Source organism: Convolutriloba macropyga, chromosome 11 (assembly GCF_964194025.1).
Source record: "Convolutriloba macropyga chromosome 11, txConMacr16.3, whole genome shotgun sequence".
Lineage (NCBI taxonomy): Eukaryota > Metazoa > Xenacoelomorpha > Acoela > Convolutidae > Convolutriloba > Convolutriloba macropyga.
The window spans coordinates 13,049,280-13,075,922 of NC_134478.1; the positions used below are offsets into that span (position 1 = coordinate 13,049,280).

Below are 26,643 nucleotides of genomic sequence, written 5' to 3' on the forward strand. Positions count from 1 at the left end.
TTTCAACCCGTTTTTTTCCAGATCAAAATTTTTGTTCCTGTTTTTTGTTCGTGCCTATTTATCCGGATACTACTTTCGATAGTTCATCAACTTTTTTAGTCAAAACAGTATCACCACTCATACCTGTTGCAGTATTTGAAAAATCGCTGGAAGATACCTTATCAATAAAATAAATTACTCAACTTTCATTTGGTTTTTACTGAAATTTCCAATGCATTTTATTTAAAGAATAACCAGAAATTACAATAGGGTGGATATAAACTGAACTACTTTAAAGCTCACTTTGTCGGAATTTTAAACAATCTAAACAATATTGATCAGCTGAATGCAAAAGACACTAACGGTTGTTAATTTTCATAAGGATTTTGGTAAATTTTCTTTAAAAAAATCAAGCATCAATTGATTAATACATGTGAGCGGAAAACACAGCGATCATGCAGGGTATATATACTCAGTACGATCTGTTTATACTTTGTAATGCAGGATTTACTGCTTTCGTGTTTGCTTCTTCGTTAAATTTTTGGAATTACTGTTTCTGTTCTCTGCGTGAGCTGTGAATAAATGCTCTTTTTTGTTTAAAAAAACCTGTCATTCTTCTGCGCACTGATTGGACGTGATCTTTCGTTAATAAATCCATCCGATTCGCTCTCTGAACTTTTGGTACTATGATTGGAGAGAGACTCGCTTCCATCTCTCTCATACCATGGTATTGTTCTCGTTTTTACCGAAAACAAATCTCGTTTTTTGTCTCCTTTGTGACTTGACAAGAATATATGTCTCCTCTCTTCATCTCAGCAGATACTCAACTGTTGTCCACCACTCTGTTCTGATAGCAGTATATCCAACACGTTCGCACTCACGTATATTTTGTCAATACAGTTATATCTCATACACTCATGCAGGAGAACATTGTTGAACGGTATCAATATCTATGGTTGACAATATCTATCTCATATTTTAACTATTCATTAGCTTTCAATTTTTTGTTCGAATTTCTGTCAATTCCTTACACACTGTTCGCACGTGTTCTTTGCGGGACTAATTCACCCAATTCTTTTAAGTCCTCCGTTGCATTGCTCTCCTCACATGATGGTGATTGTTGAACGCTCTTCAGAATCAGACCTGGAAACTCGTCTCCTTTGTTTTTGAACATGAATATATGTCTCCTCCCTTCATCTGACAACAGATACTTAATTGTACTCCAGCACTCTCTCCTGATAGCAGTATCCAACACGTTTTCCCTCTCATTTCTACTGTTATACTGATAACATTCATACAGTAGATGGTCGTTGGGGAAGCCTGCCTCAATGAGTAACCTCATCAAATCCAAGATTAACTTCTCCTCTCTGCTGCCTATAAAAGTGAAAGAATATAGGGATGATGTATCAATGAGCATGATATTCAATCACGGACTAAATCCTACACCTTAGATTATGTTCACATAAAATACAATAAGTTGGTTTGTGCAAGTGTATTAATGAGAGTATGTCGTTGTTGTTATGATGAAACCATAATTATGGGTTAAACAAGATGCAAGATATCAGGTATGAACTATCTGAGAAGATTCTTGTTTACATCATGACAAATATCTGTAACACAATTTTCAGTGGATGAAAACATCGTTGTGACAGATATTGCTTGATCGCTTCTATGTTTAGTGACAATTAAGTGTTAACAATACAAAATACAAAAGGACGGTCACTGTATGAATTTTTTTTACTTACCATAATCAATCGCATACTGCAGAAGATTCTTGCCATCTTCGTTTATCAGACTGAATTCATATTTGAGTATGTGATCGTATCTCTTCAACAATCTCAAACCCAATTCAACTGCATCCACACTCTCCATTCTAATAACATTGAAGAGTATGTCCCCTCCCCACTGTCTGTACTTCATTATTCTATCCTCTTCACTCTCTCCACTCTCGAAGCCAAGATACCCCATGAAGAATAAATCACAACTGTCCAGATTCGAGAATAATGCGAGAAAAAAATCGCCATTGACTCTTGAAAGCGTGCCTTCGAAGATGTTTTTGTTCTCAAATTTACAAAGAACAGTACACTTCTCTAATTCATCACAATTGAGCAGCAACCTACTGATATCACTTTTAGTTACGAATTGGTTCATCATCACATGCAGTATTGTTGCATTTGGATAATGCTTGTTTATTTCAGTTGAGAGTAGATTCCGTTTTCGAAGTAGATCCACACATAATTTCACTGATTCAACACTATCAGATTGAACACTCCAGTAGAGCAGATTCACTTCACTGATTGTTCCGTCGTCAATACTGTCCAATCCATCACACATTTTATCACACCAAGCACGGAAGTCTGCAAAGAAAAAATTAGGCATCAGATAAAACATTAACGCCTGCCAACCTACAATTAGAACGGCAATTGATGTAAAAATTCATTAACTGGTACTTATTGTTCCGACCCACTTGTGGGGGGAGGAACTATATACTCAAATGGGGTTTTTTTTGTTCAGTCAATTTTGGCCGATCGATATATTCATCGTAGAGAAATGTGAGTGGTATCATTAAAAAGCTGTTCCAGCGTAGAATTCAAAACTAAAGAGATTTTTTTGAATTTCGTTTTTTTTTCGAGGAGTTATCGAGGATTGAAGTTTTGTGTGAACAGGGGATATTTGGCATGATTTTGTTCACTTAGTGTAATTTTTCTTCAAATTAAGATATTTTCTATAAAACAAGTATTTCAAATTTACATTTCATGCCACAAAATGAACCAATTGTGTGTTCCTAATAGACTGAAGGTGATAAAAAGACTAGTTCTGGTCTCATAGGGAAGTTCACTATCAAAGAAAATCGAATTCTATTTGAGAGCTCTATTTTTAGAAAACCTTTCAGTTTCTTTTGTTTTTTTAAGTCACCTAGAGACTAGTAACTTTTCATATTGAGGTTCCGTTAATGACAAACCTCATTTACAGTCAATTGAAGCCCAATGGACAAAAAAATTCGTTGTCGAGGAATTGCTCATGTTTTTTTTGGCTTCGACACTGAGTTTTCGTAATTTTGAAAGAAAATTTGATTTTCTGTTTGAGATTTACTATTTTTGGAGTCCTATGGCGTGAACTCACTAACTAATGGTGCACTATGTTCCGTAATGAGCATTAAGTGAACATATCTAGTGTTTTGAATTGACAGCTATTGGCTGTTTTTTTTTGAACATTAACCAATAAATTTATTTTTGTGAACTTTAAGTCAGTCTCAGTAATAACAAGACCCTCTGCCTTTCTACTGTAACCACTTTTTATCTGGTTAGCGGTTTTATCTGCTAACTCTTGGATATATGGCTTAAATGACACAAGATCTCATGTTTTTTAATTTTTGTGCTTATTTTTGTATTATTGGTTACTTTTGAATTCATATCACATTATCCAAATATTGATAGCTCCCATTGGCTTAAAAATACGCTCCGTGGATCACTGATAAAGTTTTGAAAGAAAAGTTTATGTTTTAAATGGCTTCGACTATTTCTTCTCGCACTTTTCTACTGAGTTTTTGGTTTTCGCTTGTTTTTGTTGTTGTTTTCATAGTCATATGACTTATTGTTATGTCTTATCGATAACCTATGTAAGAAAAACGTTATTGTCCTCACATTGGGTTATGTTTTAGCGTATTTATTGACTTCCGTTGAAAGCTAGTGATTTTAATGGCTGTTAAGATTTTAAAAATAGTTTTTTTAAAAAATTTTTCTGAATATTAACCAATCTTAAACTTTTTTTCGTGAACTGTTAGTTAATCTCAGTAGTGAAAGGACCCCCTTATTTTCAAATGCAACCAATAACAATCTGGTTAGCCATTTTATGTTCTAACTATAGGTTCTATGACTTAAATGACAAGATTTAATTTTTTTTTAGAATTTTGGATATTTTCGTAATATTGGTTGCTTTTGAACTCTTATCACAATATCCAAATAATGATAGCTCCCATTGGCTTAAAAATACGCTCAGTGGATCACTGATAAAATTTTGAAAGAAAAGTTTATGTTTTAAATGGCTTCGACAATTTCTTCTCGCACTTTTCTACTGAGTTTTTGGTTTTTGCTTGTTTTTGTTGTTGTTTTCATAGTCATAAGACTTATTGTTATGTCTTATCGATTACCTATGTAAGAAAAACGTTATTGTCCTCACATTGGGTTATGTTTTAGCGTATTTATTGACTTCCGTTGAAAGCTAGTGATTTTAATGGCTGTTAAGATTTTAAAAATAGTTTTTTTTTTAAAAATTTTTCTGAATATTAACCAATCTTAAACTTTTTTTCGTGAACTGTTAGTCAATCTCAGTAGTGAAAGGACCCCCTTATTTTCAAATGCAACCAATAACAATCTGGTTAGCCATTTTATGTTCTAACTATAGGTTCTATGACTTAAATGACAAGATTTAATTTTTTATTAGAATTTTGGATATTTTCGTAATATTGGTTGCTTTTGAACTCTTATCGCAATATCCAAATAATGATAGCTCCCATTGGCTTAAAGAAGACGTTCAGTGGATCACAGATAAAATTTTCAAAGTAAAGCTTATGTTTTAAATGGCTCCGACAATTTCTCCTAGCATTTTCCTACTGAATTTTTGGTTTTCACATGTTTTTGTTGTTGTCTTCATAGTCATAACAGTTATTGCGATGCTTTATTGATTAATTATTCAAGTCAAATATCTTTTCCCTCTCATCGGGGCATATCGGTGTGTATTTATTGTCTTCCGTTGAAGCTATTGAATTTAATGCTAATAAGTCTTTAAAAATAATTTGATTTTTTTTTATCATTAACCAATCTTAAACCTATTTCGTGAACTGCTAGTCAGTCTCAGCATTGAGAGGACCCCTTTTTTCTACTGCATAAAAAATTATTTTTTTCCGGTTTTATCTTCTACCTAATAGTATAAAGACTTAAATGCCACGGGTTTTCATAATTTTTTAATTTTTGGATATTGTTCTTTTTTATGGTTCGTTTTGACATCCTTTCACATAATCCTTATACTGATAGTTCCAATTGGTTTTGAAAGACGTTCAATGGATCATAGATAAAGTTGTCAGTGTAGAGTGTATAATTTTAATTCCTTCGACACTTTCTTCAGGCACTTTTCTGCTGAATTTTTCGTTTTTGCCTGTATTTGTTGTTGTTTTCATAGTCATTGATGTGTTGTAATGGTCTAAAGTTGAAATTGGAAAACAAAACAACCTTGTCGTCCCATCAATTTAGCGTATTTACTGGCTTCCTTTGAAAGCTTTTGAATTTTATGGCGTTGATACTACGAGTTTTTTCAAAAATTTCGTGGTTCCAAAGTATTTGTTTATATTTGATGATTTTTTGAAGTCATATTGTTAAAAAAGAATCCGTTTGCTGTTAAAAAAAATTACTTGAAACTAGAAAAGTTTGTACTGAAAAGTTCACTTTTTAATGCCTTCGACACTTTTCTCTCGCAATCTTTTTCTTGAATTTGCTGTTTTAAGTTCTTTAGGTAGCCGTTAATCGCTGACCGGTCACATAAGCTGGTAATTGAAAATTGAATGAATGATGTTACCCAAAGCACTCAGTTTATAGCGATTAGTTTTTGATATACATTTTGAAATTTTTGTTTGAAAATTTTCAGTTTTTGTTGTTCTTTTCGTAAACTTGTAAGTTATTTTCATCATTGAGAGGTCCCGTCCAATTTCTTGTTTTTTTGACAATATAGGTTTTTTAAACGTTTTTGAGTGGTCAGTTTCGTGTTGCCCTTTCTCTTCTTTCAACACAATCGCGTAATAACAGATCACAATGGTTTTCAAATGTGACCCAGGTAAACTTAGTAAATATCTCAGTATAAATCCTTTAGCTGAAAAAATAGAAATAAAAATTGAATTAAAAGCACATAATATTCAGATAATAGCTAATGATTTTAATGGTATCAATAATTTGTGTTTTCGCAAATCGTTTGTAATTTTTTGAGTTTTTCCGCATCTTTATTTTGTTTCTATGGCTTAGTCTAACCAAAGACAGGTCTTTTTGGTTTCCTAATAACTTTTTAGTTATTTGTCAATGTTTATTTAGTTAAAAGCTAATGCCTTTTAAGAATTTTCAAATTTCTTGGGTTAAAAAATATTGATTAATTTTTAAATTTCGCCTCATTATTCGTTCTATTGTCGGCTTGTGCTTTTAAAATTTGATATTCAGTTTTGGCCCTGAAATTTGTTTTTGCTATTTTTGTTGTTTAATGGGGCTTGGCATTATGTAATTCAATTAGTGGTTAGATTGTGTAACGATTATTTTAAACTCAAATATCTATTTTTGTTATATCGTCCTTTGGTTGACAATTAAGTAAAGAATGTTGATAAGCTCGGGTCGGAACATCATGTGCGAACGCACATCAACGAGCCTCCATGTTTTTAATACAATTTAGGGCATGCCCTAGAATAAGTTTTGTCCGGAAGAATGGAAAAACATGGTTTTCAACATTTAATACTTTTTTGTTTGATCTAGCTTTCAAGCGGTTTCAAGAGTAAGAATGAATCATTTGTAACCAGATCGTTAAATATTTTGTTTCCAATCAAAAATGATCCTAACCTCGCAAGGGGAAGGAGATTAACAGATTTGGATTCTAACCGCTTTTCAAGCTGTTTTCTACTTAATGTACTCCAGAAAAAAAAGACAGCTAGGTGTAATTTAAACTGTATTACCCCAACTAATTAAAAAATGTGTCTCTATTCGACCCAAATTTTGCAACGAGTTATTTTGCCAGTAACCCCTAGACCTACAGCCTCCCAGTTGAAGCTATTCTACCAATTATTCACATAGCAGTAACTGCTAACTTTGAAATCATGTTCGGAAAGCAAAAAACTATTAAAATAAAGTACAATGAAAGTGAAAGTGGATATCGGCCACATTTCTGGTATGTATTTTGTTAGGTTCATTGTGGTCATTTGAGTATTACATCGATATATATAAGGGGGTCTAAGCAGTTGTAACTACTGTGAAAATGCAGGTGCACCAGTACTGGATTCAAACTAGCATCTCTTACTTGCAAGCCTAGTGTGCTACCCATTTACAACAACTGGTCTTAAGCTCTCGAACTTGGGCATCTCTTATAACCCGTTCTCACGATCTTTCTTGTTCCTCAAGGCTTCATTTCTCTACCCAAGCATACGTTGAACAAGTAGAGCTTCTTGTCAAGCTATGTCACGCTTATCTTATGCACAGTTTACTTGTATCTTATGCACAGGTTGTTCTCTCTCAAACTTCTAACAAAAATATACCAATGAACATCTTTTTCCTTGTATCTATTAGTCATCATCACTAAAACCGCAATTTAAAAAAAACTCTTGTTGTAACTGTTGTCTTTCATCCAAAGTTCGCAAAATTCGAGACAACATTATTCTCAAAAAGTTGTAGTATTTAATCAATGTTTAGGCGCATCACTTTTATAAATCAATCCTTAGTAGAAAAAAATGTCATGATCAGTTGGGGGAACGTTGAATGATCAGTGTGAAGTGTCTTCTATCAATAAAAATTTAACGCCTACCCACAGGCTTCAAAGTTAAAGTAAAATTGATTTTGCAAATTTGCCTCTGCGCTTACGATTGAGCTTACCACGAGGAAGCAAGTCGTACCGTTTGTACAATTTATAAAACGCAAAGCAGAGTTGCAATTGAACAGATATTGGTTGTCTCTCAATACATTTCATCATCTGTTCCTTCTCTTTCTCCAAGTGAATTTTCATTCGTATATTCCACCATCTCCATTCATAAACGTTTGCGTCTGTTGGCTGCAACCATTTAACAAGTGTGGATTTGTTAGTACTGCTAATTAATTGATCAAACAAAACAACATGATCAATTCTGTCCGTTGACAGGTATGATGATACAGTTTCATTAACTCTTTCAAACCAAGTTTGCCCCATTCTAATTAGAATGATTCCCACCTCATACTGCGCTCTAGACACAACTAACGTCAGATGTTCTGGCGATAACAAAAGACACCGACAGTCGATAATAAACAAGACAGATTGGAACTCTGAACCAGAGACACAATCTATCTTCTCAGTGTCAGTACAATGAGTCACTTCAGTTGCATTCCATTTCTTTTTAACTTCATCAAGAGAGAAATTGGAAGGGAGTAATATTTTTGATAGTAATACTACTAGTCTGTTTGTGAAACCATTCCCAAGGAATTCCTCACTCTCTTCAATATTTAACACATCTTCAATTTTATCAACGTATTTGAATTCTATCTGTCGTTGCGCAGAAGTGAAGCAACCTGGTAGCATCACTGGTTTAGATGGGAACGGAAGCATTTTTAACTGTTCTTTTGCAATATTTCTGCCTGTGATGGTACTGATGTGATTTGCGCTTCGAAACAGAATGTTCAAATCTTCATGTTTAAGTTCGTTGAACTCTTTAGATTCGGTAACAATCCGCATTCCAGATTCTCCAGTTTCAGTGAAAGTGATCCAACACCATTTATATTTACTCAACTCTTCCCTTGGATTGTGTCCAGTTGAAAAGTGATAAATGTCAATTTCATCAACCATGACAGCCTGATTCTCTTTCTGATGCAGTCATTTTACACTGTTATCAGATTTTAATTTTCTGAAGGTCAACAGGCAGAAGCCGAAAAGGTTACTTAATGAGAAATCGAATCAACTAAAGTTAGCCTTTAAGAGTTTTATAAAATCACACAAGCTCAGTAATTAGCAAACATCTACAGTTTTCCAGGCGTTGTTTATTTAATTGTTAGAAGATAAATTAGAAGATAAACAGATAAGTTAGAAGTTACAAGTCAGCGACATAGATTTTTCTTAAAACACATGCGATGTTTTGAAAAACTTTACCTTTTTTAACTGCTATATAAGCTCAGTATAGACTTCTTCAAAAATCCTCATATTATCAAACAAGATAAATTCTCTTTTTTTTTGGAAAACAATTTTATCGACAATTGATTGGGTATTCTACTGGAGCTATCTTGACTTATTGTATTTCGTCAGCCGGTGAGATCAAACCAGTTTCTTTTTCTTTCTTTTAAGGTCAACATATTTTTTTTGCTATGTTTAACTAAGACTTTGTCATAAAAACCCAAAGTATCCGACATCAAACTGGAGACAACTGCACTAGCAAAATGGAATAAAGACAAGTTGATACAAGAAATTTTGAAACTAAGAGAAAGCAAAAGAAAATCACTTAATAGTAGTTTGCAACAATGTGAAATTGATGAGCTCAGGAAAGATGTAGAATTATTTAAAGAGAAAGCTGCAATAATTGAACAAGAAAACAAAGAACTTCGAGCAGCTTTAGACAACGAAAAAAAATTATACGATCAGTCAACGTCGGAAATCATTTACTTGAGAGCTCAAAATGACAAAATGCTGACAAAAATTATTGATGGTATCGTTGACAACGAACGTAAAGCGTCTGAGTGTGCTAGCAAAAAATTTTTCCCCAAATTTGTACCTAGGTTTGCCAAAAAATTAGTTATTTCGGACAGCACGTTCAAATTTGTAAAACAAAGCGATATCAGTAACAAAACAGCTATACACTCCTACCCATCTGCAACCATTAATGACGTCAAGAGTACCATTGATTCGTATTCAACAGGAACAAAGTCGGAAAGCCTTATATTTCACCTTGGGCATAACACTATTGATCAGGGTACTGACGGAAAAAAAAGCAGCAGAGCAAATTGGTGACCTGGTTGGCAAATGTATAACAAAGTTCAAACCACACAAAGTTGCAATTTGCAAAATACCCAATGTAAAGAGTGGTCTGTATGGAAGAGATGTAAATAACAAAGAAATTAATGAATACAACAAGGAAGTCGATAGTATAGCCGATCAACTTAATGGTGAAATTCAGTCGTGTAAAGTAAATGCCCTGAATTACGACTTGGAAAACACAGCTATAAGGCATGATGGTGTTCACCCTAATTTACATGGAATCAATAAAATAGTAGCGACTCTGAGAAACCACTTGAAAAGGATTGGTTACAATTGTTCAACAAACGACGTCTCTTTGAGACATATTCCACCAAAGCGCAAAGATCTTTTTGTACCCATGAGAGATGGATGGAATAATTTCAACAATCGTATTGAATTCTGATACATTTGGGTGACTTTGTAGAAATCATTAAAAATGTTTTATTTGAGGTGTAGGTGGATTTTTATCTTGGTTTTAATTTTGATTAAGTTTGCTTTTTTTCTAGAAACGATTGAGTTTCTCAAAAGTCACTCAAATTTATGTAAACTTAAAAAACCTAACTACCGTCATATCGATCAGATTAAAAAATTTTTACTATGGTTCGGAATTTTTAACATAAAATATCTACTTATAATCATCGTAGTTATTCTACAAAAATGTGGTGACATTGAAAGAAACCCAGGTCCATCAAATTTGGATAGAATAACAACAATTGAAAAATACAATGGTGATTGTGCGAGAAAATCGGAGTTCCCCAAGTTTTGGTATATGAATTGTAGAAGCCTCAATAATAAACATGAGCAATTGTCTCGTTTTTTGAAAAATCTTAATGAAACCTCATTCCTAGTTGTTACCGAAACGTGGACAAACGAAAAAACTGACATTCCCGAGTTTTATCTGTGCAATAGTCATCACTTCATTCACCAACCAAGATCATCATTAACTAATGTAGAGAGAGGTGGAGGGGTAGGTATTTGGGTTCCCAAACAGTTTGAAGTAAAAATGAAAAATGATTTGAACACAATCATTAGAAGTTTTTTTGAGTCAATGTGGATTGAAATTGGTAAGCTCTTAACACAAAAACTACTCATTAATGTAGCATACTGCCCCAATGTAAATCTTTCTAACTTTTTTCTGGATGAAATGACTGTAGAAATCTCAAATGTGTATTCCTATACAGATAATCTAATTTTATTAGGAGATTACAATATAAACTTTTTAGGCACAAAAGCAGACAGTCACTTGATATTTTTACAGCAAATAATGGCTATGTTACGTTAATGAAACGAAAGCAACATGGACAAATGGTGAAAAATATTCGTTAATTGATCACTACTTTATCTCGAAGAACCAAATTTTTGAAGCCAGTGTTCTAGAGTCGACTCTTGCAGTTGATCACTTCACAATAGTATATCAGTCATCATTAAAAATAGATCACAGTGATAAGAAAAGGCAGTTTTTGATACGTAATACCAAGAAATTTTCAAGATCAAATTTCAATCGTGACATTGCGCTGCAAGATTGGTCGCCTATGTACCAGATAAATTAGCCGAACGAAATGTTTTTAAAATTTATTGAAATTTTTGAAAATATACTGAGTTGTCATGCACCCTTGAATTTGGTAGAAAGTAGTACCAAAAACAACAAAAGCAATGGTTGACAAAAGAATTACGTGGTCTCATAAATGAAAAACACCGTCTCTTTAATGCGTGGAAGAAAAACCCAAAATCAGAGATTTATAACATTTACAAATCTTTACGCAATTCAGTGAATAGAAAACTGAAAAAAGCTGCAGATGATTACACAAAGAATTTTTTCCAGCAGCTACCAACTTCAAGAGAACAATGGAAATTCATCAAAAACAGGATCAATTCCAATAGCCAAATAGAAAAAATTGACAAATTAAGGGAAGATAGTCATTTTGTTGAGGATGACAGAGAGATTGCCAATGTTCTTAATAATTGTTTTGCGAGACTGGGATTATACAAAGGCAAAGACGTTGCTCCAAATTGTTCTTCCCTAACATTTGATGGACCGGAATTTAGCTTCCAACCAGTCACCAGAAAAGAATTGTATAATGTTATTGATAATCTACTTAAGCATAAATCTCCCGGACCGGGCTATAAACCAGCAGGGGCGCTAAAAGATAGTAAACTGTCTATTGGAACTCATTTACAATTTGTCCTCAATGAATGTATAAACAAAAACACGTTTCCTAATATTTTGAAAACAGCGCATGTTACACATGTCTATAAGAAGGGAGACCGACTAGAACCAGAAAACTATCGACCCATATCAGTCACACCAACTCTAGCAAAAATTTTTGAGCGATTACTACTTGAACAATTAACTCACCACCTAACTCTTAATAGTCTGATTAACAAGAATCAATTCGGCTTTCAAAAGCAAAAGTCCTGTCTCGACACTATCATTTCATTAACTGAAAAGATAAACCAATGCAATGACGAAAACGAAATTGTTGTCACACTCTTTTTAGACTTAGCAAAGGCTTTCAACTCAATATCTATAGATGTTTTTATGAACAAAATAAAAAGGTATGGAATTGGAGAAAATGCAAGAATCTTATTAAACTCTTTCCTTTGTGATAGAAAACAGTGTGTAAAAAATGGGATAGCAGACTCAGATTGGGTTGTCATAAATCACGGTGTTCCTCAGGGAACTGTCTTAGGGCCTCTAATTTTTATACTTTATGTCAACGATTTCAGTGAAGCTGTATCAACGAATTGTGATGTATTACAGTTTGCCGATGATACAGCAATTCTATGTCATGCAAAGAATGAAGCAAATTTGCAGCTAATAGCTGAAGATACATTAAACAAGACAGATCAATATATGAAACAAAACAGGTTAACTTTGAATGAGAAAAAAACGGAGTTAATGGTGTTCAGGAATGAAAAATTGCCGATCATTGAAACTGTCGATTTCAAGGGACACCGATTGGAAGCATCTGAAAAATGTAGATATTTAGGTGTAATAATTGATAGGGAACTGACATACCAAAATCAACTAAATAAGGTTATCAGTAAAATGGCTTCAGCAATCAGATCATTATATTTGGTTCGTTATCAGGTACCGCTAAAAACAAGAATAAATCTTTTTAAATCACTAGTTTTGTCCCATTTAGATTTTAGCGCAATTTTTTTTCAAAATTTACTATCTTACTCTATTGACAGAATTACCAAACAGATAAACTGGGGAATAAAAGTTTGCTTTATGAAAACCAAATACGATACTGCCAGATATCTACTACTGGAGACTAAAATTCTTCCAGCAGAGCTCCAAATAACACGGGTGTCTTTAAATAGGTTTTTCAATATTCTCTAACAAACAAGAAATCGCTCTAATAATCATTTCAGATTTTTAGAAAACGTGCCTATTAATGTAAACAAACGAACCCATAACCTTTTCTTAGAACAAAAATGTAAGTCAAAATGGAGTAATGGTTCAATTGTTCGTAACTTAATTCGAAAATGGAACACACTTCCAATTACAATTAGAAAAGAAACGTCGAAGACCAAATTTAAACAAAAAGTTACAGCGGAAATGCTTAAACGACACGAAAGAGTTCCAATAGACAGAAGGGTTGCAGGATTTAAACATATTTTTTATTAAATTATTTTACGAAAACCTAACCTTAGTTTTTTATAAATTAGAAAAAAATAATGTTTGATTAATAAACTCCTAACATGTAACATTAACCAAGTGGTTAGTTTAATTTACATGTTTGCAGAAAAAAAAATATTTATAACAAAATTACAAATACAGTAGAAGAAGCCTAGGACCATTTAGGAATATACAAACTGAGCAATGGTAGAGAGATAGAGAAAGAATTAGAGATCGAGGCTCATAATCAAATGCACAAGGGTAGGCAACCCATAACCAACAAAAAGTAACTGGAAAAAGATAAAACTGATAAATTAATAAAGGGGATAAATAAATGAGTTGTCAAGAGCAAAAGTGGTGGAAAGAAAAACGTTTGACTGAAATATTTGCTCGTATAGATACTCGGCAAATTCGCTGTTTTGCGCACACCTGTATTAAGATCAGTAAAGTAAGCAACCGCAAGTAAGTTTGACACGCTCAAATGTTGGTACATAGGTCGGTAGATTTCGCATTCTACAGTATGCATAATCTGGTGACACTTTTAACTTATTTAAATACCTTGATTTCGGTTCTCATCAAAACAAATCAGGGTTTAGTCGTCAGTTTTTGATTTGCTGTTGTTGCTAGATTACGTTTAAAAGAACGTGACAAAAAGAGCAACGAAGAAGCGGAATTTGGTAGCAGATCTTCGCATTGTCGTTGATCCCGCCAAATTTCGCTAATATGCAAAAAAAGCAACGAAATGTTTAACATTCGTTCCCATTTGACTAAAAACTTAACCGAGCACTTATGCTTTTGTAGAAAAAAGAATACTAAGAAAATTTCCCAGCAATTCAAGGAATTCCTCCATGATACATTTTTTTGTTAAATAAAAAAAGAAAAAATCTTCAAATTGCAAAAACATCTTTTCCGCTCTCTCCAAACGTTCAGTCCATCCATATTCATACCAAAATTGAACATTTCTAAATTGAACGTTTCGACAAATGCCTGATCAAACACAAAGATGTTTTGCATAAAGATAACAATGTTGTAGAAATTTACAGGAGCAATTGAAACAACAACAATGATTTTCTGAAATTTTGAGAAAGAGAGTTTGTGTTACTTATAAAAGTTTAGCACAGTACGGTTTTTAATTTGAAAATTGCCGGATGCTAGAGGTAAAAACTCTGTAGTGAACTTGTTCACAGTTATGATCGGTGAGTAACGTTTCGGGAAAACCCGAACCAATCCACTATCGTCATTTCCAATTTATTTCTGTTTTTGACAGATAGTTCTTAATACGTTTAAGGAAGGTTCACGGAACGGACTATTCTTTTCATAAATTTACAAAATTAGTCATATGCAAAGAAAAAATTAGTCAGAAATCATGTACGGTTTTTAGAATTACAAATATAAGAATTAAGAAATTCCAAAAAAATATATAATTAAAAATGAAATGCAAGTGAAATTTCACAATGTCTAGAGCAGAAACTTTGTTTAATTCACCTTGAACAGTAGCAATTCCCCATTTCATGACGTTATATCAGGTCGCCAAAATTTTTTTTATATCAGCAGGGAAGCAGTAAAAACAAGGTGTGAGAATTGCGAATTAAATTAGAATAATAAGAGATATGTAGGCCACTCAATGCGAAGAGGAAAAGAAAGAGATAAAACCTTCGACTGTTAATTTTCCATCTCAAATTAGATGAGAGCATTTTGAAAATCAAATTTATGTTCAATTATTATAGTGGACATTTTTTTACCTAATATCAATGAACCAAAAACGTTGACTAACACCAAAAAATTGATTCAAATTGAAAACAAAATGTGCATTATATATTAAAAGCAATCATCCCGATATATTAAAAAGCAATTTAGAACATCAATGTGGAGAGGACTTGATTTCAAGGATTGGAGACAATATTGATTATTATAGTAAATTATTTAGAGATATGTTGAATATGAAAATACCGGTTAAAGAAGAGAATGTTACTCCACCTAATACTGACTATTATTATTGTGAAAAGAACGTAGGCAATGACTGTGTAAGAGATCACATTCACTTAAAGGGTGTATTTCAGAGGTGATGCTCACAACATGTGTAACTTCCAAGCTAAAAATACTCTTGTGCTATTATATCCATATAGTTAATCTAATTATGACAATCAATTATTTTTAACTAAACTGTCAAAAAAAATTAGAAAAAATTTATTAGCTAAAACAGATCAGATTTATATAAGTTTAGATCTGGGTTATTCTAAAGCTTTGGATGTGTTGAGTTTCTTCTTTTCCCTTCGTTTAGATGGGATAAGGTAAACATAAACTAATGAAGGGTGTGTGTCATTGAACGAGTTTGGTTTAGAGAGACGAAATGATATACTTCATACGCATCTCTATTTTGTTTTGTTGTTGTTGCTAGATAACGTTTAAAGGAACGTGACGAAAAGAGCAACGAAGGAACGGAATTTGGTCGCAGATCTTCGCATTGTCGTTGATCCCGCCAAATTTCGCTAATATGCAAAAAAAGCAACGAAATGTTTAACATTCGTTCCCATTTGACTAAAAATTTAACCGAGCACTTATGCTTTTGTAGAAAAAGGAATACTGAAAAGATTTCCCTGCAGTTCAAGGAATTCGTCCATGATACATTTTTTGTTAAATGTAAAAGGAAAAAATATTCAAATTGCAAATCATTTGTTCCGCTCTTTCCAAACGTTCAGTTCATCCAGATGCACACTAAATTGAACGTTTCTAATTAATCAAGTTGAAGACCACAAAAGAAAACCCAATTTTTGTAGCACAATTTTTTGTCATGCTTGACTTAACCTTTTGGAGTGATCTGGAAAAACTGAACAATCATTTTTGCATATGGTTGTTTTATGGCAATTACAAAAAAAAATTGTGGCAATTTTCTACTGCTGAAAATTTCTTCAAAGTCTAGCTTTGCTTCTCCCAAAAACTTCAGGTGGTGGTTGATGCATTTTTACTTGAATTAATTTCCATTACGAATTTTCATCGAAGTTCGCGCAAAGGCATATATAACTTCAAATAGTTAAGCACGAATCTATCCGAAAAAAAACAATATGCTTTGTGCATTTATTTGAAGTGTTGAATAGGTTAAGGTTTGTATGTGTCGAAAAATGGCTGATCAAACACAAAGATGTTTTGCATATGCAATGTTGTAGAACTTTACAGGAGCAATTGAAACGAAAACAATGATTTTCTGAAACTTTGAGAAAAAAAGTTTGTGTCACTTATAAAAGTTTAGCACAGTACGGTTTTTAATTTGAAAATTGCCGGATGCTAGAGGTAAAAACTCTGTAGTGAACTTGTTCACAGTTATGATCGGTGAGTAACGTTTCGGGAAAACCCAAACCGGTTCACTATTGTCGTTTCCAATTCATTTCTGTTTTTGATTGATAGTTTTCAATCCGCCTAAAAGAAGGTTCATGGAACGGGTTAGTCTATGCATAAGTTTACAAAATTAGTCATATGCAAAAAAGCTATTCCAAACAATTCACTTTCAAAAGTTCCTTTTGCTATAACAACACAACTCCAGCTTTAAAAAAATCAATGTAAGACCACATTGAGCAACGAAAATGGCATAATAAGTTCTAATGGTTGTGAATAAAGTAAAACTGAAAATTTTATTATACGACAATATGCAAAAAATGCTTCGTTCCTTCAAAGTTGGTGTTTACCAGAATCGAAACTTACCTTATAATATAGAAAAAGCTCAAAATCAATAAAATGCAACATTTCAAGTTATTTGACATCTGGATTGTTCTCATGAAAAACTGCTGTCTAATAACGTAGAGTGCGTCATCGTTCAAAAATTGGCTTTCAAAGAAAAAAATTTTCAACCCATATTGTTTTTCGAAAAACAGTTATGCAGCAAAAAAGGTTTCAAGAAAGATATACCGCCACTGAGACATGATAAAAAAAAGAAAAACTGAAACATATTAAAAATTAAGATATGAGTTCAAATCATTTCAAACACTGTATTGAGAAGCTGAGTGGTTTTTTGAAAAAAGCAAGGTTAAATAAAGATTGTTGTTATTTCAAGATCTACCCGTAAGTTTATTATTTCAACAACAACAGAAAAGTCGCTTATTCTGAGAAAACAGTTGTTGGCTTGATTTGCTCTTTAAATTTTCTCAATGCCTCTTGCTATTTTTGCCTCTTCAATAAATAAGCGATTTCACCGATGAATGAAACAAACGAAATTCATTTTGAAATTCATTCATTATCGAGAAACCGAAATAAGTTACTTTCAGTTATAACTTTCAAACCATGTACGGTTTTTAGAATTACGAATATAAGAATTATGACATTGCAAAAAAATAATTAAGAGTGAAATGCAAGTGAATTTTCATAATGTCTAGAGCAGAAACTTTGTTTATTTCAACTTGAACAGTAGCAATTTCCCATTTCTTGACGATATAATAGGTCGCCAAAAAAATTTTATACCAGCACGGAAGCAGTAAAAACAAAGTGTGAAAAAAGCGAACTAAATTAGAATAATGAGAGATATGTAGGGCCACTCAATGCAAAGAGGAAAAGAAAAGGATAAAACCTTCGACTGTTAATTTTCCGTCTCAAATTAGATGACAGCACTTTGAAAATCAAATTTACGTTCAGTTATTATAGTGGACACTTTTTTTCCTGTTATCAATGAACCAAAAACGTTGACTTAAACCAAAAATATTAATTCAAATGAAAAACAAAATTTCTTGTGCAATATATATTAAAAGTAATCAGTCCGATGTATTAAAAAGCAAATTAGAACATTACTGTGGAGAGGACTTGATTTCATGGTCTGGAGGCAAAATTGATAATTATAGTAAATTATTTAGAGATATGTTTAAAATAAACATACCGCTTAAGGAAGAGAATGCTACTCCACCTACTACTGACTATTGTTATTGTGAAAAGAATGTAGGCAATGACTGTGTAAGAGATCACAATCACTTAAATGGTGTATATCAGAGGTCATGCTCACAACAAGTGTAACTTCCAAGCTAAAAGTACTATTGTGCGATTATATGCATATAGTTAATCTAATTATGGCAATCATTTATTTATAACTAAACTATCAAAAAAATTTAGAAAAAAATATTAGCTAAGACAGCTCTGGTTTATATAAGTATGGGTTATTCAAAAGCTTTGAACGTGTTGAGTTTCTTCTTTTCCCTTAGTTTAGATGCGATAAGTTAAACATTAATTAATGAAGGGTGTGTGACATTGAACGGTTTTGGTTTAGAGAGACGAAAAGCTATATTTCATACGCATCTCTATCTATAAAGATGAACACATAACTTACATTTGAAGATTTAAATCTATTGTATGAGATATGCATTTATTTTACACGTAAAACGAAATTTGAATCATACTATTGCACACTCAAATGATCATCTTTTTTTATAGATTGCTAACATATTCATTAGGGTTATGAAATAAAGTTTATTTTGACATTCATCACAACTCGAACACCAGGCTTTATATCTACAGTCACTGTATTTGAAGCTCATTTTAGATTTGAAAAACTTTAAAACATTACTTCGAAATTTTGCCTTACGAAATAGAGGATCAAGGCAGGAGCTTTTTAAAAAATACAAACAAAAGCACTTGTGATTAATTTGAAATAATCATTCCTAAAAATTGCAAATAGGTATTACATTTCATTGAAACATAAGCAGAACTTAAGATTAATTATTAGGGAGAAGAGTATTATTTTTATTGTTAAGTAGCGGCGGCTAAGTTGTAGGAGTAATTACAGTGAACGAAAGATAGATAAACGGTTTCTTGAACAGCAATGTTTATAATTTTATCATGAACGTGAATTACTTCTAGATGATGAGAATGATTATAATACACATGTTGAAATATTAAAACACAGGATTTATAGTACGTTAATTGATGATGAAATAACAATATGTATGAATGTATAACATGTAAATAATGACTCAGTCAATATACTGTAGAGACTCGTTTTAAATAAAAATTTATCTAGATAATGTAACAAAAGATGAAGATAAGCAAAAGATACAACAAAAGCTGAAGATACAATTAAATGTAAAACTAAAGGTACAATTCAAGACGAAGATACAGCTAATGATAAAACTAAGGAGACAACTAAAGATGAAGATACAACTTAAGATGAGACTAAAGTTCAAGATACATCTAAAGATAAAGATATAAACAAAGATGAAACTGTAGATCAAACAAAAGGTTTTTGTAGGATATGTAATACTAGATTCGTTCTAAAAAACATCAAGATCATGAATTCTAATTTAGATCGGTGTCTAGACAATAGAAAAATCCACATGACTTGGATTTGTTGAATGGAGATTTAGAAACTATAAAGCAAAGACAAGAAATGAATCAGTCTGGTTGGAGTGTGCAAAGGTTACTCTAATTATGACAATCAAAATTTTATAAATAAATTATCAAAAACATTTAGGAAAAATTATCAGCTAAAACAGATCAGATTTATATGAGTTTAGATATGGGTTATTCTAAAGTTTTGGATGTGTTGAGTTTCTTCCATACCTTTAGTTGTTTAATTGCTATAAGTTTAATATCAATTAATGAAGGGTGTGTGACATTGAACGAGTTTGGTTTAGAGAGACGAAAAGCTATATTTCATACGGTTCTATGTCTATAAAGTTGAATACAAAACTCACATTTGAAACTTTAAATCTGTAGTATGAAATATGTATTTAATATACACATTTCACACGTAAAAAGATATTCGAATCGTACTATTGCACACTCAAATGAAAATCTTTTTTATAGTTTCCTCACATATTTAATTCAAATAGGTCTCATTTCGAAAATCATCACAACTCAAACGCCAGGCTTCATATCTACAGTCACTGTAGTTGGAGCTCATTTTGGATTTGAAAACTTTAAAATATTAGCGCAAAATTTTGCCTTAGGAAATAGAAGATCAAGGCAAGATCTTTTTAAGAAATACAAACAAAATCACTTGTGATTATTGTGAAATAATCAGTCTTAAAAATTGCAAATATGTATTACAGTTCATTGAAACATAAGAAGAACTTAAGATTAATTATTATAGAGAAGAGTATTATTATTGTTAAATTTTTCCTTAAGAAATGGAAGATCAAGGCAAGAGCTTTTAAGAAATACAAGCAAAAGCAATTTTGATTACTGTGAATTAATCAGTCTTAAAAATTGCAAATATGTATTACAGTTCATTGAAACATAAGAAGAACTTAAGATTAATTATTATAGAGAAGAGTATTATTATTGTTAAGGAGTGTGGGCTAATTTATAGGAGTAATTACAGTAACAAAAGATAGATAAACGGTTTCCTGAACTGCGATGTGGATAATTTTATCATAAACGTGAATTACTTCTAGATGATGAGAATGATTATAATATACATGTTGAAATATTAAAACATAGGATTTACAATAGGTTAATTGATGATGAAGTAATAAAATACGAAAAAAAGTATGAATGTATAACTTGAAAATAATGACTAAGTCAATATACTGTAGAGACTCTTTTTAATACAAAGATGTATCTAGATAATGTAACAAAAGATGAAGGTACAACAAAAGATACAACTAAAGATGAAGATACAAATTTAAAAAAACTAAAGGTACTATTCAAGATGAAGATACAGCTAATGATAAAACTAAGGAGACAACTAAAGATGAAGATACAACTAAAGATGAGACTAAAGTTGAAGATACCTTTAAAGATAAAGATATAAACAAAGATTAAACTATAGATCAAACAAAAGATTTTTGTAAGATATGTAATACTAGATTCATTACAAAAAAAACATCAATATCATGAATTCTCATTTAGATTGGTGTCTAGACAATAGAAAAGTTAATATGACTTGGACTTGTTGAATGGAGAATTAGAAACTAAAAAGCAAGAACAACAAATCAATCAGTCTGGTTGGAGTATGCAGAGGTTAATCTAATTATGACAATCAATATTTAATATCTAAACTAACAAAAAAAACTTTAGAAAAAATTATGAGCCCAAACAGATCAGATTTATATTTTTAGATATGGGTTATTCTAAAGGTTTGGATGCGTTGAGTTTCTTTCAAACCTTTAGTTTAGATGCTATAAGTGAAACATCAACTAATGAAGGGTGAGTGACATTGAACGAGTTTGGATAAGAGAGACGAAAAGCTATATTTCATATGCTTCTATATCATTAAAGATGAATACATAACTCACATTTGAAACTTTAAATCTGTAGTACGAAATATTTATTTAATATACACATTTTATACGTAAAATGAAATTCGAATCATACTATTGCACACTCAAATGATCATCTTTTTTATAGTTTCCTCATATATTTAATATAAATAGGGCTTATTTTGAAAATCATTACAACTCCAAAATCAGGCTTTATATCTACAGTCCTTGTATCTGGAGCTCATTTTAGATTTGGAAAATTTTAAAATTATAGTTAAAAAATCTGCTCAAAGGAATGGAGGATCAAGGCAAGAGCTTTATAACAGAGACAAACAAAAGCATATTGTAATGGAGTATGCAAAGGTTTATTGAAATTACTATGTATATACATCCTAATAAAGGCTGTCATGCAGAATTTCTACTTACATAGAATTATTTACTTAATACACAGAATGCTGATAATAATATTTCTTGTGCAATCTGAATGATTATCTACATCCTGCAAAGGATCATCCCAAAAGAATTGACAGCTATAACAAACCAAAATATAATAATGGTATGAAATTGCCTGACATACCAAATCCAAATGCTTTAAAAAATTAAAAATAAAATATTTTCAAAAATAAAATTAAAAAAATGATTACATATAATTAATGTAAATAAAAAAAAACATAAAAAAAAATAAAACTGTTAATCATGTCTTAGTCGATCATTATGATCTAAAAGGATCAAATATATTGCTTTGTGATAAACAATATTTCCTATGTTTCAAAAAGACATTGTTGTTGAGAAAATAATATAAATGTAAAGGTTATCAGTGTTTGAAAAGCTGTGTTTTTTTTAAAACCGAGGATGCGATAGATAATCATTCATAATATTGCATAAGGTTTTGAATGTAAGAAAAAGATGATAAACATATTCCTATTTCTTGTGCATTATATATTAACAGCAATCAAATATCAACAGTTTATTAGATAATTACTGTGAAGAGGACATATTTTCATGGTTTGGCGATAAACTTGATTATTATAATAAATTATTTGAAGATATATTTAAAATAAACATACCGCTTAAAGTAGAGAATGTGATTCCACATACTTTTTAATACTGTTTTTGCGGAAAAAATTTAGACAATGACTGTTTAAGGAATCACAATCAATTAAATGGTGCATTTTAGAGGTCTTGCTCACATCATGTGTAACTTTCAAGCTAAAAACTACTTTTGTGCCATTATATGCATATAGTTTATCTAACTATGGCAATCAATTATTCATAACTGAGCCATCGAAAAAAAAAATAAGAAGAAAATTATTAGCTGAAACAGATCAGATTTATATAAGTTTAGATATGAGTTATTCTAAAGATTTGGATGTGTTGAGTTTCTTCTTTTCCCTTAGTTTAGATGCGATAAGTTAAACATTAACTAATGAAGGGTGTTTGACATTGAACTAGTTTGATCTAGAGAGACGTAAAAGTATATTTGAAACGGATGAGTAAAAAGTTTAGATAAACTTAATAATACAGTACTACCCTCGAAAAATTACTTTTTTAAATTAAAACAAAGTGCGTTTTCAGATAAAAATATGAACCAGCAATAAAGGAACGAGGCAGGTTGTAAAACAATTAAAGCTTATACGTTAAGAATATGTCTTTAAGAAGATGTACTCTTATCAGTAGATGAATTTGAAAAAATAAGTGTTGAATGTTTAGAAATGAAATAGATCCTTGTGATACATATTCTACTCCTAGTGACACTTGGTTATGTGGATTGAAATACCCTTATTTTATACTTAAACATTATAAAGAAGAAACCATTATTTTCAGGATATAGGCAAGGTATAAGCGTTGGGTTAGCTTCAGGGTTACATCAATGTCAATTAATATGTAATAATAAACAAATAGATTCTGAATATACTGGTGAAGAAAACTAATTAAAACATTTGGACTACAATTCATTATCTTCCTCTGCCATGGTAAAAATTTTACCTACTGGTGAGATTTGTGTTTATGTTCCTAATAAATATACAAAATCAGGTAGTAATATTGGCTAAATCTATACTATAGACGTTATTTTAGTGCAAAACTAAAACAAAAGACAAAGAAAAATCCATTCTTTCCAGAAACTATATGCAAAATTTAAACGACTTACTAACTATCAAAAAAGAATAAAAAGAGCAATTATAAACTCAATGAAATATGGATGTTAATCTTAACGGACGAAGTAGATTATGTGATTGACGGTGAAATGTGAGTTTGCTATTTAGATCATGTTTTTAAGTTAAAAAAAATAACAATAAAAACTAAATTTCTTTATGAAGTTACTGAATGGTTAAGATTTTATAATGTGTTTCATATTGAGAAGAGAAAAAATGCAAGAGTTGATAATTTTAGTGGTGTTCTTTAATTTATTGACTAAGGCATTACATGGAAAGACAATAGGAAATGTATAAAAAAGAGAAGATGTGGAGTTAGTTTTTGACATACACAAGTATAAAAAAATTAGTAGAAAATTTTCACTTCAATTATGAGTTTGATGATGACCTGTTGGCTGTACGTAAAACAAGAGGAACTAAAAAATTAGATAAATTAAATTATGTAGGTTTCGCTTCATTCGAAAAAGCTAATATATTTATGTATAAAACTAAATACGAAAACTTTGAGGAAGTAGATTGCAATTATCAACATACGGATACGAAAAGTACAATTATAAAAATAAAAGTTCCTTTAGATAATACTATAGAAACTGCATTGAAAATGAAATAGCAAGTAAATGAAATAGCAAATGAAAAATGAAACACATGATGATACAATATATTAGGCTTGTTACCATAAAGCAAATTCAAATTTTTAAACAGTTGTTAAAAGAGAATGAGTTATTGTAAACCGTTGAATATGTTTAGATGCGTTAATCCCATTCGTTTAGATGCTATAAGTAAAACATTAAGTAATGAAGTTTGTGTGAAGCTGAGTGAGTTTGGGTTAGAAAGACAAAATGATATATCTCCTATTTCTTGTGCATTATATATTAACAGCAATCAAATATCAACAGTTTATTAGATAATTACTGTGAAGAGGACATATTTTCATGGTTTGGCGATAAACTTGATTATTATAATAAATTATTTGAAGATATATTTAAAATAAACATACCGCTTAAAGTAGAGAATGTGTTTCCACATACTTTTTAATACTGTTTGTGCGGAAAAAATTTAGGCAATGACTGTTTAAGGAATCACAATCAATTAATTGGTGCATTTTAGAGGTCTTGCTCACATCATGTGTAACTTTCAAGCTAAAAACTACTTTTGTGCCATTATATGCATATAGTTTATCTAACTATGGCAATCAATTATTCATAACTGAGCCATCGAAAAAAAATAAGAAGAAAATTATTAGCTGAAACAGATCAGATTTATATAAGTTTAGATATGAGTTATTCTAAAGATTTGGATGTGTTGAGTTTCTTCTTTTCCCTTAGTTTGAAGGCGATAAGTTAAACATTAACTAATGAAGGGTGTGTGACATTGAACTAGTTTGATCTAGAGAGACGTAAAAGTATATTTGAAACGGATGAGTAAAAAGTTTAGATAAACTTAATAATACAGTACTACCCTCAAAAAATTACTTTTTTAAATTAAAACAAAGTGCGTGTTCAGATAAAAATATGAACCAGCAATAAAGAAACGAGACAGGTTGTAAAACAATTAAAGCTTATACGTTAATCTATCTTTAAGAAGATGTACTCTTATCAGTAGATGAATCTGAAAAAATAAGTGTTGAATGTTTAGAAATGAAATAGATCCTTGTGATACATATTCTACTCCTAGTGACACTTGGTTATGTGGATTGAAATACCCTTATATTATACTTAAACATTATAAAGAAGAAACCATTATTTTCAGGATATAGGCAAGGTATAAGCGTTGGGTTAGCTTCAGGGTTACATCAATGTCATTTAATATGTAATAATAAACAAATAGATTCTGAATATACTGGTGAAGAAAACTAATTAAAACATTTGGACTACAATTCATTATCTTCCTCTGCCATGGTAAAAATTTTACCTACTGGTGAGATTTGTGTTTATGTTCCTAATAAATATACAAAATCAGGTAGTAATATTGGCTAAATCTATACTATAGACGTTATTTTAGTGCAGAACTAAAACAAAAGACAAAGAAAAATCCATTCTTTCCAGAAACTATATGCAAAATTTAAACGACTTACTAACTATCAAAAAAGAATAAAAAGAGAAATTATAAACTCAATGAAATATGGATGTTAATCTTAACGGACGAAGTAGATTATGTGATTGACGGTGAAATGTGAGTTTGCTATTTAGATCATGTTTTTAAGTTAAAAAAAATAACAATAAAAACTAAATTTCTTTATGAAGTTACTGAATGGTTAAGATTTTATAATGTGTTTCATATTGAGAAGAGAAAAATGCAAGAGTTGATAATTTTAGTGGTGTTCTTTAAATTATTGACTAAGGCATCACATGGAAAGACAATAGGAAATGTATAAAAAAGAGAAGATGTGGAGTTAGTTTTTGACATACACAAGTATAAAAAAAATTAGTAGAAAATTTTCACTTCAATTAAGAGTTTGATGATGACCTGTTGGCTGTACGTAAAACAAGAGGAACTAAAAAATTAGATAAATTAAATTATGTAGGTTTCGTTTCATTCGAAAAAGCTAATATATTTATGTATAAAACTATATACGAAAACTTTGAGGAAGTAGATTGCAATTATCAATATACGGATACGAAAAGTACAATTATAAAAATAAAAGTTCCTTTAGATAATACTATAGAAACTGCATTGAAAATGAAATAGCAAGTAAATGAAATAGCAAATGAAAAATGAAACACATGATGATACAATATATTAGGCTTGTTACCATAAAGCAAATTCAAATTTTTAAACAGTTGTTAAAAGAGAATGAGTTATTGTAAACCGTTGAATATGTTTAGATGCGTTAATCCCATTCGTTTAGATGCTATAAGTAAAACATTAAGTAATGAAGTTTGTGTGAAGCTGAGTGAGTTTGGGTTAGAAAGACAAAATGATATACTCCATATAAATGATTGGATAGTATGCACAAACCTTTTATTACAGAACTACCACCAAAAGAAGCATTTTATTCTTA

At 31.1% G+C, this 26,643-nt stretch overlaps 2 protein-coding genes across 4 annotated transcripts in view; both read right to left on the bottom strand.

The window, feature by feature from the left end:
• Positions 1-26,643, bottom strand: part of LOC142349538 (tuberin-like) — a 494,816-nt gene that overhangs the window by 312,649 nt on the left and 155,524 nt on the right. The window lies entirely within an intron of this gene.
• LOC142349840 (uncharacterized) overlaps positions 148-26,643 on the bottom strand; it is a 41,824-nt gene continuing 15,328 nt past the window's right edge. The window contains exons 2-4 of one of the 3 annotated variants that reach the window (XM_075401644.1): positions 7,593-8,550; positions 1,725-2,336; positions 148-1,353 (exon numbers count right to left, since the gene is read on the bottom strand). In XM_075401644.1, the coding sequence (XP_075257759.1) occupies positions 1,007-1,353; positions 1,725-2,336; positions 7,593-8,550 (1,917 nt within the window). In that variant the 3' untranslated portion in view covers positions 148-1,006. The remainder of the gene's footprint in view (positions 1,354-1,724; positions 2,337-7,592; positions 8,551-26,643) is intronic. The other 2 variants (XM_075401647.1, XM_075401645.1) reach the window with 2 other exon arrangements.